This window comes from Dendropsophus ebraccatus, chromosome 11 (assembly GCF_027789765.1).
Source record: "Dendropsophus ebraccatus isolate aDenEbr1 chromosome 11, aDenEbr1.pat, whole genome shotgun sequence".
In the NCBI taxonomy this organism is placed as follows: Eukaryota; Metazoa; Chordata; class Amphibia; order Anura; family Hylidae; genus Dendropsophus; species Dendropsophus ebraccatus.
Window position 1 is genome coordinate 15483106 of NC_091464.1, and position 18051 is coordinate 15501156.

General features: G+C 45.7%; 1 protein-coding gene across 1 annotated transcript in view; it reads right to left on the reverse strand.

The window, feature by feature from the left end:
- The window catches only part of DIPK2B (divergent protein kinase domain 2B), a 50812-nt gene extending 41632 nt beyond the window's left edge, over positions 1-9180 (reverse strand). Inside the window, exon 1 of the mRNA XM_069945146.1 lies at positions 8900-9180. Coding sequence (XP_069801247.1) covers positions 8900-9159 — 260 coding nt within the window. The 5' untranslated portion in view covers positions 9160-9180. The remainder of the gene's footprint in view (positions 1-8899) is intronic.
- Between the last annotated feature and the right edge of the window lie 8871 nt (positions 9181-18051).

Here is an 18051-nt window from a genome sequence, read left to right on the forward strand (position 1 = left end):
AAAAGGAGCTAGTCCCTAGTGGGAGAGTCTTTTGCCTTTTGCCAGTAGAGGTGGACTGAGACACTACAGAGCCAGAAAGGTTCCTTCTGTGTTTGTGACTACCGCTAGCATGCACTGCTAGAAACCTAAGGAGGGAATGACGTCCTCTGAAGAACACCTTGCCCACACCAGGGATACCTTCTGCAACACACAGGGCAGTCACCTGGAGTTAGGTACTGATCCCAGTAGAACAAATAGTGTGAAAACTGTTGTGTCCTACTGCAACGCATGGCTGTTCTGGGAAGTCTTGGAAAGTCTGCTCAACCCAGCGCAGGGACCTGGGAACTCGTATTACCTTAGCAGGACAGGTACCCCAACACTACAGTGGAAAAACGATCAGATTAGTGAATCTATATGTAAGCAGGGGCGGGCTGGGCCGGGGGGCAGGGAGGCACATGCCCCCTGGGCCGCTCTTCCCCCAGCTGTCAGGGCCGCATGGCTGCTGACAGCTGGCTGGAGTCCTCAGTGCCTCCCCTGCTTACAGCCCCGGCCCTCTTCAGTCATATTTACCTGTGGCTGTGCTGTGGATCCGGACTGTGATGGAAGCGGCCGCTGAAGCCCCGCCCCCCATGACGTTAAGCCCCGCCTCCTTTATGGCCATTATGCTTTCCTATAAGCCTATGAGGCTTATGGTAAAAAAGCAAACTGCTGTACGCAGTATCTTCCTCCGGCCACCAGAGTGCGCTCTCTCCTTCCAGCTCGTTCTCCTGTGTCTGGGCTAGAAGAGCCTGAAGACCAAGAAGATGGTGTCTGCAGGAAGCCAGGTACCTACACAGGAGGACATCTACACAGCAGGACATAGGGCAGGGGGAGGGAACCAAGGCTCTCCAGATGTTGGAAAACTACAACTCCCATCATACCTGGGCAGCCATAGGCTTACCATAGATGATGGGAGTTGTAGTTTTGCAACAGCTGAAGAGCCAGGGTTCCCTATTCCTGACATAGAGGATACATATATACAGGAGGATACATATATATAGGAGACCTACACAGGAGGATACATATATACAGGAGACCTACACAGGAGGATACATATATACAGGAGACCTACACAGGAGGATACATATATACAGGAGGAGACATACAGAGGAGTATATAGAGGATACATATATACAGGAGGAGACATACACAGCAGTACATAGAGGATACATACAGAGGAGTATATAGAGGATACATATATACAGGAGGAGACATACACAGCAGTACATAGAGGATACATATATACAGGAGGAGACATACACAGGAGTATATAGAGGATACATATGTACACGAGGAGACATACACAGGAGTATATAGAGGATACATATATACAGGAGGAGACATACACAGCAGTACACAGAGGATACATACAGAGGAGTATATAGAGGATACATATATACAGGAGGAGACATACACAGCAGTACATAGAGGATACATACAGAGGAGTATATAGAGGATACATATATACAGGAGGAGACATACACAGCAGTACATAGAGGATACATATATACAGGAGGAGACATACACAGGAGTATATAGAGGATACATATGTACAGGAGGAGACATACACAGGAGTATATAGAGGATACATATATACAGGAGGAGACATACACAGCAGTACATAGAGGGGACATATATACAGGAGGAGACATATACAGGAGTACATAGAGGATACATATATACAGGAGGAGACATACAGAGGAGTATATAGAGGAGACATATATACAGGAGGAGACATATATACAGGGGTACATAGAGTATACATATATACAGGAGGAGACATATATACAGGGGTACATAGAGTATACATATATACAGGAGGAGACATACAGAGGAGTTAGGGCTGGGCAATTAATCAAATAAATTTGCCCAGAAGGTTATAATCGATTTCGATTAAAATCATAAATTAAATTTTCACAAACAATCACTGCAGGCAGAGCAGCGTAGAGTGATGGGTTGGCGGCTGGGCTGGAGTTGCAGGTCAAGCAGTCGGCACGGAGGTGAGGTGCATGGCGGGCGGCGGTGCGTGGAGTGTCGCGCCGGAGGTGAGGTGCAGGGCAGTCGGGCAGTCCGCCTAACAGAGCCGCGACTGACCTGCCCCAGCTATACATATCACGTCCAGTTCCCCTCCCGGCCACATGTGCAGGTCCCTGGTCTCTGGAGGAGGCTGCAGGGACTGTAGTGGTGATAGCGTCGCTTCAGGTCCTGGAGCTGAACAGCGGGATCTGCATCCCCCGATCCCGCTGTACAGCTCCAGTAATGGCAGTGACGCTATCACCACTAGAGTCCCTGCGGCCAGGGCCGTATTTACCACTAGGCACCTGTGGTCCGATGCCTAGGGCAGCACCTTGCAGGGGGGCAGCACCAGGGAGCAGGGGGACAGAAAAAACTAATTCTTTTGTTTTTATTTTTTTAGTTTCCCTTCTCCCGTTCAGACTTGCCAGTAAATCTGGTGTCTTTTCCAGGGGGGTGGGGGGGTATGGTGGTATTGGTCAGGTCTGGTATCGCCAATAGGTGCGTGAAGATGGGGCGTCTCCAGGTTTAGTGCCTAGGGCAGCAGCAGCTGTTAATACAGCCCTGCCTGCGGCCTCCTCCAGAGACCGGGGACCTGCACGTGTGGCCGGGAGGGGAACCTGTGTGCCGGGGTGAGAGGAGGAGGGATATGTGCACTCCTGCCCCAATCACGCCCAGCTGCCCCAGTTTCCCCCAGTATGCCCCTGTCACCTCTCATTTATACCTTTATTACTACTACACCCCTCATCTTTACCTGTACTACTACTACTACTTCTACTACACCCCTCATCTTTACCCCTACTACTACTTCTACTACACCCCTCATCTATACCTGTACTACTACAGCCCACATCTATACCTGTACTACTAATTCCCCTCATCTTTACTACTAATACACCCCTCATCTTTACCTGTACTACTACTAATCCCCCTCATCTGTATCACTAATACACCCCATATCTATACCTGTACTACCTCACCCTTCATCTTTACCTCTACTACTACTACTAATGCCCCTCATCTGTATTACTAATACACCCCATATCTATACCTGTACTACTACACCAGGGCTCCAGATGGCGACCAAAATGGTCGCCAATGCGACTAACATCTTGCAAATGGCGCCCAGATTTATTAATCTGGGCGCCATTTGCGACTGGCCCCGGCGGCGCGCTGTCTCTTTAAGGACTTCCGCCTTCCGCACGCTGCGCCGAATCACGTGGCGCCTCTGCGGCCGTCCGTCCAATGAATGACGGACGTGCTGGATGACGTGTGCGGGGACAAGCTTCTCCAGTGACGTCATCCAGCACGTCCGTCATTCATTGGACGGACGGCCGCAGAGGCGCCACACTCCTCCAGCGCTTCTCTCCCGCCTCTCCTCACCCGGCGGTTCTTCAAGTTCACCCCAGCGGCACCAAGATTGTGGATAGTGGGTGAGTACAACCGGAGGGACGGCAGGGGTGGCGGCCGGCCAGTAATGTGTGTGGGGGGACCGCGGCCTGGGCGGGGGATTGGTAGTGTGTCTGTTGTGATGGCGGCCAGGTGCGGTAGTCAGTGCGTGTGGGGTGCGGGGGGGGGGGGGGGGTATGTATAGACTGCACAGTACCACTTCCCTCAGTGTCTGTATGTATAGACTGCACAGTACCACTTCCCTCAGTGTCTGTATGTATAGACTGCACAGTACCACTTCCCTCAGTGTCTGTATGTATAGACTGCACAGTACCACTTCCCTCAGTGTCTGTATGTATAGACTGCACAGTACCACTTCCCTCAGTGTCTGTATGTATAGACTGCACAGTACCACTTCCCTCAGTGTGTATGTATAGACTGCACAGTACCACTTCCCTCAGTGTCTGTTTGTATATACACTGCACAGTACCACTTCCCTCAGTGTCTGTATGTATATACACTGCACAGTACCACTTCCCTCAGTGTCTGTATGTATATACACTGCACAGTACCACTTCCCTCAGTGTGTGTGTATGTATACACTGCACAGTACCACTTCCCTCAGTGTCTGTATGTATATACACTGCACAGTACCACTTCCCTCAGTGTGTGTGTATGTATGTATACACTGCACAGTACCACTTCCCATATACATTGCCACAGGGGCTATATGTCATCGGCTGCCGGGGGCTATATATATAGTAGATCATTGGTGGTAAGATGGCAGCTGGCTGAGGGAACACACCGGCAGCAGGGGGGTATATGGTTGTCAAGTTGCAAGTTTCCATGTTGAACGTTTTCAAACTAAGAAAAGAAAGAATCTAAAGGAGGAGGCTGCTGCCGTGGCCTCTGCACACAGTAAGTCCCATTTAACATAACATTAATTTTACATGTTTTAAAATGTTGGCGACCAAATATTTTATTTGGCGCCTAAATTTTTCATGTTAGGAGCGAATGGCTCCTAGGTAAATTTTTTAGTCTGGAGCCCTGTACACCCCTTATCCACTATACCTCCACTACTACACTCTACCTAGATGGAGGCACCATGTGTCCCGCTATCCCCACCCCCACCCCCTCGCTTATCCCGGAAATGCCCCTGCCTGCATGTGTCCCTGCTACATAGAGGATACATATATACAGCAGTACATAGAGGATACATATATACAGGGGGAGGCATATATACAGTAGTACATAGAGGATACATATATATACAAGAGTACATAGAGGAGACATATTTACAGGAGTACATAGAGGAGACATATATACAGAAGTACATCGAGTGATATAAACTATTGTAAAAATACAGTAACCCCAGCTTTCCCAGCATCTTATACTCAGTATGATGGAGGTCACCCAGCTCTCCAGCATCTTATACTCAGTATGATGGAGGTCACCCAGCTCTCCAGCATCTTATACTCAGTATGATAGAGGTCACCCAGCTTTCCTAGCATCTGTCTATGGGACCGTTTTGTGTCATCACTGAGCCGCCCCATAGACTTATACAGGAAAGTGAGATCTGACCCTTTCACAGGGCACAGTAGGATATTTGGTCACCAATGACTGGAAGGACCGAAGATGTTATAGGTAAGAGGTTAGAGGCCAGAGTGGTCCTTTAAGGATGGGCCGCCAGCCTGCTACTCATGGGCCAGTGCTGTGTACTTGCCCCCCGGGCTAAAATTTGCCAGCCAGCCCCTGTATGTAAGTATGAGTATCTTTTTCTTCTGTTACTTCTGTTCTCTACTACGTTATCCCAGCAGACTACACTACTACATTGGACAGGGCCCTCAAGATCCGTCTCTTCTCTACCTTGTTGTTACAAGGTCTTACTACAACCTCCTTCCTGCACCTGCAGTTACCAAAAGTGTATTTATCCTGAATTGCACTGAAGTTTCTACAAGTAAACCAAGTTATTCTGGTTAAGACACTGGACTCTGGTCTATTCTTTCGCGCCTGCACCTATACACCTGTTCACACTTGGGTTATCCAAACCTCTAGCACAGTGCTTGTTTGTCCAGGGGATGGGTTCCAACACCACTCCTGGCCACCGTGAAAAGTGCCCAAGTGACCCAACACCCACAGAGCTGCCACACCATCGCATAGGCTACCCTGGCCTACGGCATTATCATTTGTACAGTCTGCAAAGAATGTATTGCACTGGTATGTACCAATATACGGTCACTGTATATACCACCTGTAATATGAATGCTTAAGATATTGGTTTTCTGCCATGTTGTCTTAAAGTAATGTATTTTTAAAGATTGTTACAGGATTATTTTTAGTCTTAAACTTTTAAAAGCAAAGTAGAAAAAAAACACCTGATTTTGTGCTTGCTGCATATATACTTAAAGAACTGAATAAAATAAATGTAAATTGTAAAGCACAAAACCATAGATTAGCAATTATAATAAATAGCAGTGTATGCACCGTGCAGAACAAGTCTCAATGGACTTCTTTTTTTTTTTGAAACCACAGTAAAGATGACTTGTAGACACTTACAAAATAGCATTTAAGAGATTACAATGTCTTACAAATTAGATTAGTCTAGATTATACGCTAGAAAGGTGCTATAGGTATAGACTGAAGTGTAGAAAGAGTCTAAATGACTGTATTTAGTAATAGGCAGTGATTATTAGTTTTGTGAATAATCTGACGTAATAGTTTGGCTTAAGGTTTCTTTTTTGTGATGTCGGAAAGAAAAGGCGCAGTAGGAGTAGTCTTAGATTGATAATAGATCCCTGGAGAAAAAAAAACACGCTATAACCTCTGCGTTTCTATGTTATTTCCAGGCTAATAATATTGTCCATAGTGTGTATCCCTTTTAGGGCTATGTTCATAGCATGTTTCTTATCTTCTGCATGTATGCTGCGTAGGCTCTTGGCAAATACCCGAGGGTATGTTCCCACTACGGAACACAGGCCGAAATTTCAAGTGGAGAACATTCTTTGGGTGGATGGCAGATTGAGCTTTAGAATATCATTAAGTCTATGGGACAGGCGAAACGTCAAGCAGAGCCTTTAGGCTATGTTCCCATTTCGGAAACATATCGGTGGAAGGCAGCCATCCTCCTCTGCCTCTCCCCGCTGCCAATTGCTTTACTGGGTCGCAAATGACAAAAAATTTATTTTAAAGCAAATGTACCATCAGGCACATCGCTTTATGACTTTTACATCAATAGACCGGCACAAGGATGCCAGTGCCGCTGTCCTTTTTTTAAACCTTGGCCCGATTCCCGCGCATAGCCCCGATTGATTCCCGGTCAACGGCCTGGCCTGAAGCACTGTAGGCAAGTCCAACCGCCCCCATTGTGACAATACCCTCCCCTGTGATGCGGCTTCATTGATTCTAATTTAGCCGCGTCACAGAAAAGAGAGGAGAACGTCATATTGGGGGCGGGGGGTACCTGCTGGTACATTCGCTTTAAATTGGTAACTATGACATACAAAGCCATCCATAACCTTTCCTCTTTGTACATCTTTAAATAGATTTTCCACTACCGTCTAATGGTATTGTTCTGCTGAAATCGTCGATCACCGCCGCGCACCACTATTCAACCGTAGCGATGCGCTGGTGGCGAACGACGATTTTAGGTCTGAACCTAAATGAACGATCAGCCGATGACACGATCATCGGCTGATCGTTCTCTATATTCCAAGGAGCGAAAATCTGCCAAATCGGGCCGATTCGGACGATTATCGCTCCTGTGGAATAGGGTTTTTAGTGCCGATCCTGGGTCCTGCTGATGGCTGCCGGATGTAATTTTCAGCTGGAATTCAGACACCTCGTCTACCCAGCTCTTCCAGCTGCAACGTCACACACCGGGGTGGGGTGATTGACTACCTGCTCAGCCACTCAGTGACAGTCACTGATTGCCTGAGCGGCATTTGATCTTTCCCAGGGTATGTGATGTTGCGTCAGGAACTGCTGCAGGTGGCTGGCGGCTGTCAGCTGGACCCTGGAGCCACGGTGACGGGTAAGTATACTTTTTTAAAAAAGTATTTTCCTGTTTTTCTCCCTATTTTAATTTCACTGGATTTCTCTTTTAACACCGTCAAGAACAACTGGAAAACCCTTATCTTTACCTACAATGACACTTTGACTAGCTGCCCCCTCACCTATCTTCTGTCCCCCTTACCCTGTAGATTGTAAGCACTTGTTGGCAGGGTCTCTGTTTCTATGTACCAGTCTGTCATGAACTTTAACATGCGTTTTTTTCCTTGTTTCTATGTTACGTTCTGCTTGTGTCATTCTGTATGTAAACCCCTTATCTAGTGTATAACGCTCTGGAATCAAGAGCGCTTTAAAAAGAAATAATAATAATCATAATACAAATGAAATGTATGCCATTATAGCCTATGAGTTTTTCCAACATCTGTCATATATGTTCATCAGAAGCTGGAAAGACCCACATTAAGCGGGAGCAGGAGAAGAGCGCACTGCATAAATCCTCAATAATCCCCAATACATAATCAATGACCTCTGACTGTTCTCTATGTATAGTTACCATGGCATCTAATCAGATAGACAGAAGGAGAAAGCTCTCTGTCCTCTTATTGCCCCCATGTGATCAAGGAGGGGGGTGTCTTCCAGGTTTGCCATGTTAGTAATATTATAAGGCCCTGCTGAAAGCATAATACAGTGTACATGTAAGATGACGCCCCCTTCTGGCAACAAAGAAAATGTAAACATTTTTTAAAAAAAACAGCATCAATGACATTTCACACTTTGACAAATTATTATATTATTTATCACCTCAACGAATGCAGTAAAATTAAACAACGTGGGAATGGCCGTTCTTACAGCCTCCCTGCTTCCCACCTTCAGTATGCAGAGAAAAGTCGCAGCAACACCTCACAAGCGCTTCAAAAGTGATATTTTCATCCAGTGCAGTGAATCTATCAATCTATCCATCCATCTATCTATCTATCTATCTATCTATCTATCTATCATCTACCTATCTCCTATCTATCTATCTATCTATCTATCTATCTCCTATCTATCTATCTATCTATCTATCTATCTATCTTCTTTCTATCTATCTATCTATCTATCTATCTATCTATCTATCTATCTATCTCCTATCTATCATCTACCTATCTATCTATCTATCTATCTATCTATCTATCTATCTATCTATCTATCTATTATCTATCTATCTATCTATCTATCTATCTATCTATCTATCTATCTCCTATCTATCATCTACCTATCTATCTATCTATCTATCTATCTATCTATCTATCTATCTATCTATCTATCTATCTACCTATCTATCTATCTATCTATCTATCTATCTATCTATCTATCTATCTATCTATCCATCCATCTATCTATCTATCTATCTATCTATTATCCATCCATCCATCCATCTCTCATCTTTATCACATAATATGAACACATACTATTAACACAGAATTCTGACCTGATTTCTTCTTTAAAGAACTTCTTGCAGGCTGAAGTTCCAATGCAGGCATTACACTTGTTAAGTCCAAGAAAGTTTTTGGCCAAAGTATAAGAAGTTTTCAGTTTTGATACAGAAGAATTTGTTGCGTCCACATTCTCTTTCGGCAACATAACAATGAGGAATAAGATATAAAAATGGCCTAAATGTAGCATAAACCTCCCGGAGCCCATTGGTATCAGCTGAGAATGTTTCATGTGAATACCGTTTGTCGGGATCATTGGGAAACACTAACTCCAGCGAGCTGTTCATTTCATATGTGTAAATGGGGAAGAAGTGTCCTGGCTGTGAGAGGAAGGAGGAAACTCATGGAGGATGCAGATAATATAGATTGCTATGGTTAGGCTTCCGATGCTAACTTCAGAGCTTTCTTTATTCCCAAAGAATTATTATCAGTGTTCAGATCAGCAGCCCTTGTGTTAGTGGAGGTGCTCCGACCTCAGCTGTGTTGTATACAAAGCCATCAATGCTTATGGGATCTCCATGTAGGATCCAATCGGAAATGTAGTTGTACTTACCATTATCGGTACAAACAGCTCAGTAACAGAACGTGCTCACACGATGCCAATGTCTATAACAATAACTGTAAATGATAGCCATGGAAAAGATTGTTAATGATTCCTCTATGGGTATGGGACTAGAATGATGGTTTTAACCAGTGCATTGATTTGAGTGAACATGTAGCTGCTAAGGGCCTTCAGGAGAGAGAAATCTCATTAGAGAGGAACTCCGCCGGAAAAAAAGTACAAATGAGTAGACAACTCAAGGGGTTGTCCTCTCGGACACTACAACTCCCAGCATTCTCTGAGAGCTTCATAAGTATAAGGCATTCTGAGAGTTGTAGTTATTATTATTCCGGGAGTTGTGGTCACAGATACATCAGTACAGGATGGGGCCAGGTCAGCATGTCACTTCTGACGGGTTCAGTATTTGGGTGCCCCCCATGATCAGTTCTCTTGGTGGGCCACAGGTACCCCAGTCCCACACTGGGGCCTACACAGACTGCAGTACAGTCCATTAGTAGGCCCTGGCATCTGTGCTGTATTGTAGGGCCGTCCCGAGAAACCAGGACACATGTACCGGATAGCTGGGCGTACACATGTGTGTGTGAGAAACGAATAGGTTATGGGGGCCCTCTGCAGTCTGTGTCTGCCCCTGCATTTGCGGATGGCCGAAGATTGTTGGGTCTAAAGCGACAAATCTAAGTATGTAATTATGTGCATGCAAATATACAAACAGCAGGATCAAAGGCGGCTGTCTGCTTTGTGTGATTCTGCTCGCTGAGATCTATAGAACTTATAGGAAGCAAAACTCTTGAAAGGAAGGAAACAACAGCTTCTCCCATCATTTAGAGCCCTAACTTATGGGATGTTGGTTCACTGTATCTTTAAAGAGATTGTCCAGGGAAAATTAATAAGTCGGATATTGCAGGGGGTCCGACCCCCCATTGATCTCCGTATCGGGCCCCAGCCTCTTTGTTAGGAATACAGCCACAGGTACAGCATGTGACCCGCTGCTCTAAGCACTTTTCGGCTTATTCACTTCTTTCCAACAGCTCCATAGGATTGAACAGAGACGTGGGTCACATGCTGTATCTTCAGCTCTATTCATAACGAAAAAGCTGGGTTTATTAGGCAAATTTGCCATTATCTGCATTTAAAAAGACTTTCCCCAGCCCCCCCCCCTGCTCCTCTCTCTCATTCACTACTCATTATCAGGAAATCCCGACTTTTTTACATCAGTCTGGCCCTGTGTAATCTATGGAAAAGGGGGGGGGGGGAAGAGACTAGTCCCCAGCAGAGAGCAGAAAAAAAAGATTACACAGTGGGAGCTGTATGAAAGCCGGTATTCAGAGGCCAGAGAGGTCAGTGCTGACTTCAGAGGAGATAGCCCGGTGATGTAGCTGTAAATTAACTCTTTGTTGTCCTGTTTTGGTGCCTCATCTCCCTCCACCTCTCCATAAAAAAAAAAGAAACCATGAAGACGGGGGGGAGAGCTTCAAACTGCTTTTTTTATTATAAAAATGCATTTTTCAGCTAACCCAATTATTACGTTTCTAAAAAAATCGCCTGTACTATTGATTTCTGCTTAAAAAATAAATAAACGACAGTGACACTTTAAATCTGGAAAGGACTGGTCCATTGTATCGTCTCCTAAATCATTCCTTTACAGTCGCTTTGAATGTTTTGTATGAATATTTAGAGGATTTCTCATCCTCATTTTATCACACATGCCCTCTAATTTTCTTGCTTTGAACACTTTACAGACTTTTGAAACAATCTGTGATAAGGTTTTCCACACCATATACTTTGCTCGGCGGGAATGAAATAGTGTTACTAGATTGCTTTCTTTGCCTTCTCTTGCTTTAATTTGCACTGTTGTTGAGGTTTGAAATAGGACCACAGCTTGAAGTCCCTGTTGTCTGGCGGAGTAGGAACCATCATTACACAGATAAAATGCACAATATTTTCCTGACCTGTGTGCTGTGCTTTGTATGCCCAAGTTTTTGAATTATGTACAATTATACATCCCACTACGCATTTATACAGGAGTGTCAATTTTCTCTTCAACTTTGTTTGACCTTGCGGCAGTGAGATAGACTCCGCGTCTACTGGGAAAGTAACAATGCCTTCAACTAGAACCTACTTCCGAAAAGAGGCTAAACTGGTTCAATACTTGCTCCTCTGCTGCTCGCTTTACTTGATTGAGAAGTATTTTCTATGGAAAAACCATGTGGGACTGTTCTAAAATAATATTCTCAACGACTCTAGTAGGATAATATTGTACAAAAATGGTATCCATGGCATTTTAAAGGGGTATTCTGGGAAAAATTTACCTTTCCCCTAACCACAGAATGGGGGAAAAGTAGGAGGTTGTGGAGGTCTGACCCCTGAACCCCCCGGCGATCTCCGTACCAGGCCGGCCGTCTCTGTTGTTAATAGAGCCCCAGGTTGGCACGTGACCCGCGACTGGAAGAGCCGAGTACAGCACTCTTTTGTCTCCTTCCGCAACTCCATGGAAATAGAGCCGCGAGCAGCATGCCAACCCTTGGCTCTATTCATAACAGAGCCAGCAAGGCCCGATATGGAGATCACTGGGAGGTCCATAGGTCGGACAAAGGATGATGGAACAGCGGGAATTTTCAGGTTTGTTCTGACTCGAACCATCGGCTTTTCATTCAAAAAATGTCCGAACCTGAAAATTCCTGCTGTTCAATCATCTCTACCCGCAATCTCCTACTTTTAAAACTATTTTTTCCCGGAATACCCCTTTAACACCAATTCTCTAATATTAGATTCCCATCACACCACCAAAGGAGATATGACCATTGAGGATTGGGCCCAACAAGCAAATACATGATCCAGCAGCTTGATGGAGAATATATCGATCTTTATTTAAGCTCCTCCGATAAGCCTCAGTTCCTGGCAGATTAACCCTTTACATGCTGCTGTCAGATCGTGACTGTAACATGTAAATAGTCTGCAGTGCAGTAGTTACCTATCGGCATTCATGTGATGAGATCTCTGATGCTGATGGGTCTACATGATAGCCAAGGGGCCTTGTAAAGACCCCCAGAGCTACTATGGATGCTTAAGTAACCCAGTCGTGTCTGCAGCATGGCCAGGTACATTGCCTGAATAAACTAACAGCGCTGCCAGGCAAGGCCATATTTGCCGCTAGGCACCCGTGGTCCGTAGCCTAGGGCAGCACCTTACAGGGGAGTCTCCCACATGCCTTTCAAACTTGCCAGTAAATCTGGTGTCTTTTCAAAGGGGGGGGGGTATGGTGGTATTGGTCAGGTCTGGTGTAGCAGTGTTATCCAGTTACATTATGGTGGTATTAGTCAGGTCCAGTATGGTGGTGTTATACAGAAACAGTATCGTGGTATTAGTCAGGTCCAGTGTGGCGGTGTTATGCAGTCACAGTATGGTGGTATTGGGCAGGTCTGGTATGGCGGTGTTATCCAGTCACAGTATGGCGGTATTGGGCAGGTCTGGTATGACGATGTTATGCAGTCACAGTATGGTGGTATTGGTCAGGTCCGGTGTGGCGGTGTTATGCAGTCACAGTATGGTGGTATTGGGCAGGTCTGGTATGGCGGTGTTATCCAGTCACAGTATGGCGGTATTGGGCAGGTCTGGTATGACGATGTTATGCAGTCACAGTATGGTGGTATTGGTCAGGTCCGGTGTGGCGGTGTTATGCAGTCACAGTATGGTGGTATTGGGCAGGTCTGGTATGGCGGTGTTATCCAGTCACAGTATGGCGGTATTGGGCAGGTCTGGTATGGCGATGTTATGCAGTCACAGTATGGTGGTATTGGGCAGGTCTGGTGTGGCGGTGTTATCCAGTCACAGTATGGTGGTATTGGGCAGGTCTGGTGTGGCGGTGTTATCCAGTCACAGTATGGTGGTATTGGGCAGGTCTGGTGTGGTGGTGTTATCCAGTCACAGTATTGGGCAGGTCTAGTATGGCGGTGTTATCCACTCACAGTATGGCGGTATTGTTCAGGTCTGGCAGTGTTGAATGTGACGCCTGGAGCTGTTACCTACCGATCTACCAATCCTGAGGTGAGAATTCCCTCAGACAATATACAGACGGCTCTAATAATTGATTTCCAGGATTATTGGCAATATGCCTATCGGCAATACACCCAAAACATCATGATGCTAATTGGTGAGTGAAGATGGGGCGTCTTCAGGTTTAGTGCCTGGGGCAGCAGCAGCTGTTAATTCGGCCCTGCTGCCAGTGCTGCCTGGAAAACATGGATACAGCCATAAACCATATGCTGTATCCATGTTTTCCAGGACTAGCCCGGGCAGCCCATACGATATAGCGGCGGTCTGCTGCCGCCGCTCCTACTGTCGGCTGATCGTTGCCTCCTACTCCATGGGACGATTATCGGCCGAAATCGGCCGAATACGGCCGATAATCGTTCCATGGAATAGGGCCTTAAGTCCTCATGTGAATCAAAACCAGGACACGTACCAATAATAATTAATGGCGATAATAGCAGAATCTTTATTGAGGCGTTAAGTCAAAAAGTGGAGGGAGTCTCGATGTCTGTTTGGCATCTAAATTAGGCCTGGGGTTTTTAAATTGAGCGAAATTCAGTGAAACAGAAAATAGAGGAGAATACACATATAATGAGACAATCAGAGTTAAACACACAATTACATCCACATTACATATTAGATGGTCGGCAATGATAGACAATAATGTAATGTGCATGACTAGCTTAAAGGGGTTATCCAGCAAAAATCTTTTTCTTTCAAATCAACTGGTTTCAGAAAGTTACTTGTAATTTACGTCTATTTAATAATCCTGTATTCTCTCCAGTCTGACACTGTGTTCTCTGTTGCCACCTCTGTCCTTGGTAGGAACTGTCTAGAGCAGCAGCAAATCCCCATAGAAAACCTCTCCTGCGCTCCAGATGGGAGAGAATACACCACTTCCTACAGGGCATACAGCAGCTGATAAGTACTGGAAGACTTGATTTTTTTTTTTTTTTTGGGAACAACCCCTTAAATAAAGATCATGATCAGGAATAATGCTTCATATGGCCATAATAATTGGTTAATATGAGCTCCTTATTAAGTTCTGTGATACATTTGTAGCCGACTCTATGAGTGCTGTGAAGTTCCTAACGCTGTAACAGTCTATGACACAGACCATTTGATAGCAGCAGGTGCGACTATTTGAATTAGTTGCTATTTTAATAACACATTTTCTCCAGAGGTGACAAGTTACTATTGTAGAACATATTTATAGGCGCTGAATAATGTGCAATAAAGTGGATCCCCACCCTACAGCGCACACTTCCAGGTGTCATTAGAATACACAAAATAATTGCTGAGAACGGGGGACGAAATTGAGTTTTATTCTATGTAAAAACATGTTTGGTTGGTTACTAAAGAAAGCATTACTGGAATTCTAGTCATTCGTCTTCCCTCTAAAGAATGGTGAGAAAATCAACTTCCTGTAAGATTCCTATTGTGGAGCAAACACAATGTAATAATAATAATAGCAGCAGCATCGGTATTAGTTCTGCTTATAAACAATACGAGGGAAAAGTGTATTATAAAAAGCATAAAACCCACATTCATGTACAACATGTACAAAGGTAGTGGGCAAGTTAGCTAGAGATGAGCGAAGCAAATCTGATGAATTCCGATTCGCAGCAAATCAGGCAATAAATTCGCTTTGTAGCGATTCCAGAAATTGGCCAACTTTGCTTCGCAGCCGCACATGGTAGCTTACAGAACTGTCTTTTGGCCGGAGCATGGGATTGTCCATAATCCAGCTGTCCAATCAGCTGCAAACCCCTCTGTGATGTCAGCACCCCCCCTTTCTGTATAAGGTGATTGGCTTCCTGGAGGCGGCCAGTCGGCTGTGTATAGTGGAGAGCAGGTGGCAGCAGGGAGAGAAATACAGAAAGAAGAGGAGGGGGGATTGTGGGTGGTTTCCTGTGGGAGCAGTGAAGCCATTGTCCAGTATACCAAGTCACTGGGTGACTGTTGTTCATTATACCAAGTCACTGGGTGCTGGATGTGCATTATAGGAAGTCACTGGGTGCTGGGTGTGCATTATAAGAAGTCACTGGGTGCTGGGTGTGTATTATAGGAAGTCACTGGGTGCTGGGTGTGCATTATAGGAAGTCACTGGGTGCTGGGTGTGTATTATAGGAAGTCACTGGGTGCTGGGTGTGCATTATAGGAAGTCACTGGGTGCTGGATGTGCATTATAGGAAGTCACTGGGTGCTGGGGGTGTATTATAGGAAGTCACTGGGTGCTGGGGGTGTATTATAGGAAGTCACTGGGTTCTGGGGGTGTATTATAGGAAGTCACTGGGTGCTGGATGTACATTATAAGAAGTCACTGGGTGCTGGGTGTGCATTATACCAAGTCACTGGGTGACTGTTGTTCATTATACCAAGTCACTGGGTGCTGGATGTGCATTATAGGAAGTCACTGGGTGCTGGATGTACATTATAAGAAGTCACTGGGTGCTGGGTGTGCATTATACCAAGTCACTGGGTGACTGTTGTTCATTATACCAAGTCACTGGGTGCTGGGTGTGCATTATATGAAGTCACTGGGTGCTGGGTGTGCATTATAGGAAGTCACTGGGTGCTGGGTGTGTATTATAGGAAGTCACTGGGTGCTGGGTATACATTATAGGAAGTCACTGGGTGCTGGGTGTGCATTATAGGAAGTCACTGGGTGCTGGGTGTACATTATAGGAAGTCACTGGGTGCTGGGTGTGTATTATAGGAAGTCACTGGGTGCTGGGGGTGCATTATACCAAGTCACTGGGTGCTGGATGTACAATATACCAAGTCACTGGGTGCTGGATGTGCATTATAGGAAGTCACTGGGTGCTGGGGGTGCATTATAGGAAGTCACTGGGTGCCGGATGAGCATTATAGGAAGTCACTTGGGTGCTGGGTGCGAATTATAGGAAGTCACTGGATGCTGGGTGTGCATTATAGAAAGTCACTGGGTGCTGGGTGTGTATTATAGGAAGTCACTGGGTGCTGGGTGTGTATTATAGGAAGTCACTGGATGCTGGGTGTACATTATAGGAAGTCACTGGGTGCTGGGTGTACATTATACCAAGTCACTGGGTGCTGGGTGTGCATTATACCAAGTTATTGGGTGCTGGGTGTGCAATATACCAAGTCACTGGGTGCTGGGGGTGCATTATAGGAAGTCACTGGGTGCTGGGGGTGCATTATACCAAGTCACTGGGTGCTGGGTGTGCATTATATGAAGTCACTTGGGTGCTGGGTGTGCATTATACCAAGTCACTGGGTTGTGGGTGTGCATTATAGGAAGTCACTGGGTGCTGGGTGTACATTATAGGAAGTCACTGGGTGCTGGGTCTGTATTATAGGAAGTCGCTGGGTGTGTATTATAGGAAGTCACTGGGTGCTGGGTGTGCATTATACCAAGTTATTGGGTGCTGGGTGTGCAATATACCAAGTCACTGGGTGCTGGGGTTGCATTATAGGAAGTCACTGGGTGCTGGGTGTGCATTATAGGAAGTCACTGGGTGCTGGATGTGTATTATAGGAAGTCACTGGGTGCTGGGTGTGCATTATAGGAAGTCACTGGGTGCTGGGTGTGCATTATAGGAAGTCACTGGGTGCTGGATGTGAATTATAGGAAGTCACTGGGTGCTGGTTGTGAATTATAGGAAGTCACTGGGTGCTGGGGGTGTATTGTAGGAAGTCACTGGGTGCTGGGTGCATTATAGGAAGTCACTGGGTGCTGGGTGTGCATTATAAGAAGTCACTGGGTGCTGGGTGTGTATTATAGGAAGTCACTGGGTGCTGGGTGTGCATTATAGGAAGTCACTGGGTGCTGGGTGTGTATTATAGGAAGTCACTGGGTTCTGGGGGTGTATTATAGGAAGTCACTGGGTGCTGGGTGTACATTATACCAAGTTATTGGGTGCTGGGTGTGCAATATACCAAGTCACTGGGTGCTGGGGGTGCATTATAGGAAGTCACTGGGTGCTGGGGGTGTATTGTAGGAAGTCACTGGGTGCTGGGTGCATTATAGGAAGTCACTGGGTGCTGGGTGTGCATTATAAGAAGTCACTGGGTGCTGGGTGTGTATTATAGGAAGTCACTGGGTGCTGGGTGTGTATTATAGGAAGTCACTGGGTGCTGGGTGTGCATTATAAGAAGTCACTGGGTGCTGGGTGTGTATTATAGGAAGTCACTGGGTGCTGGGTTTGTATTATAGGAAGTCACTGGGTTCTGGGGGTGTATTATAGGAAGTCACTGGGTGCTGGGTCTGTATTATAGGAAGTCACTGGGTGCTGGGTGTGCATTATAGGAAGTCACTGGGTGCTGGGTGTGCATTATAGGAAGTCACTGGGTGCTGGGTGCATTATAGAAAGTCACTGGGTGCTGGGTGTGCATTATAGGAAGTCACTGGGTGCTGGGTGTGTATTATAGGAAGTCACCATGAACACGGGGGAGATTTATCAAACATGGTGTAAAGTGAAACTGGCCCAGTTGCCCCTAGCAACCAATCAGATTCCACCTTTCATTTTCCAAAGAGTCTGTGAGGGATGAAAGGTGGAATCTGATTGGTTGCTA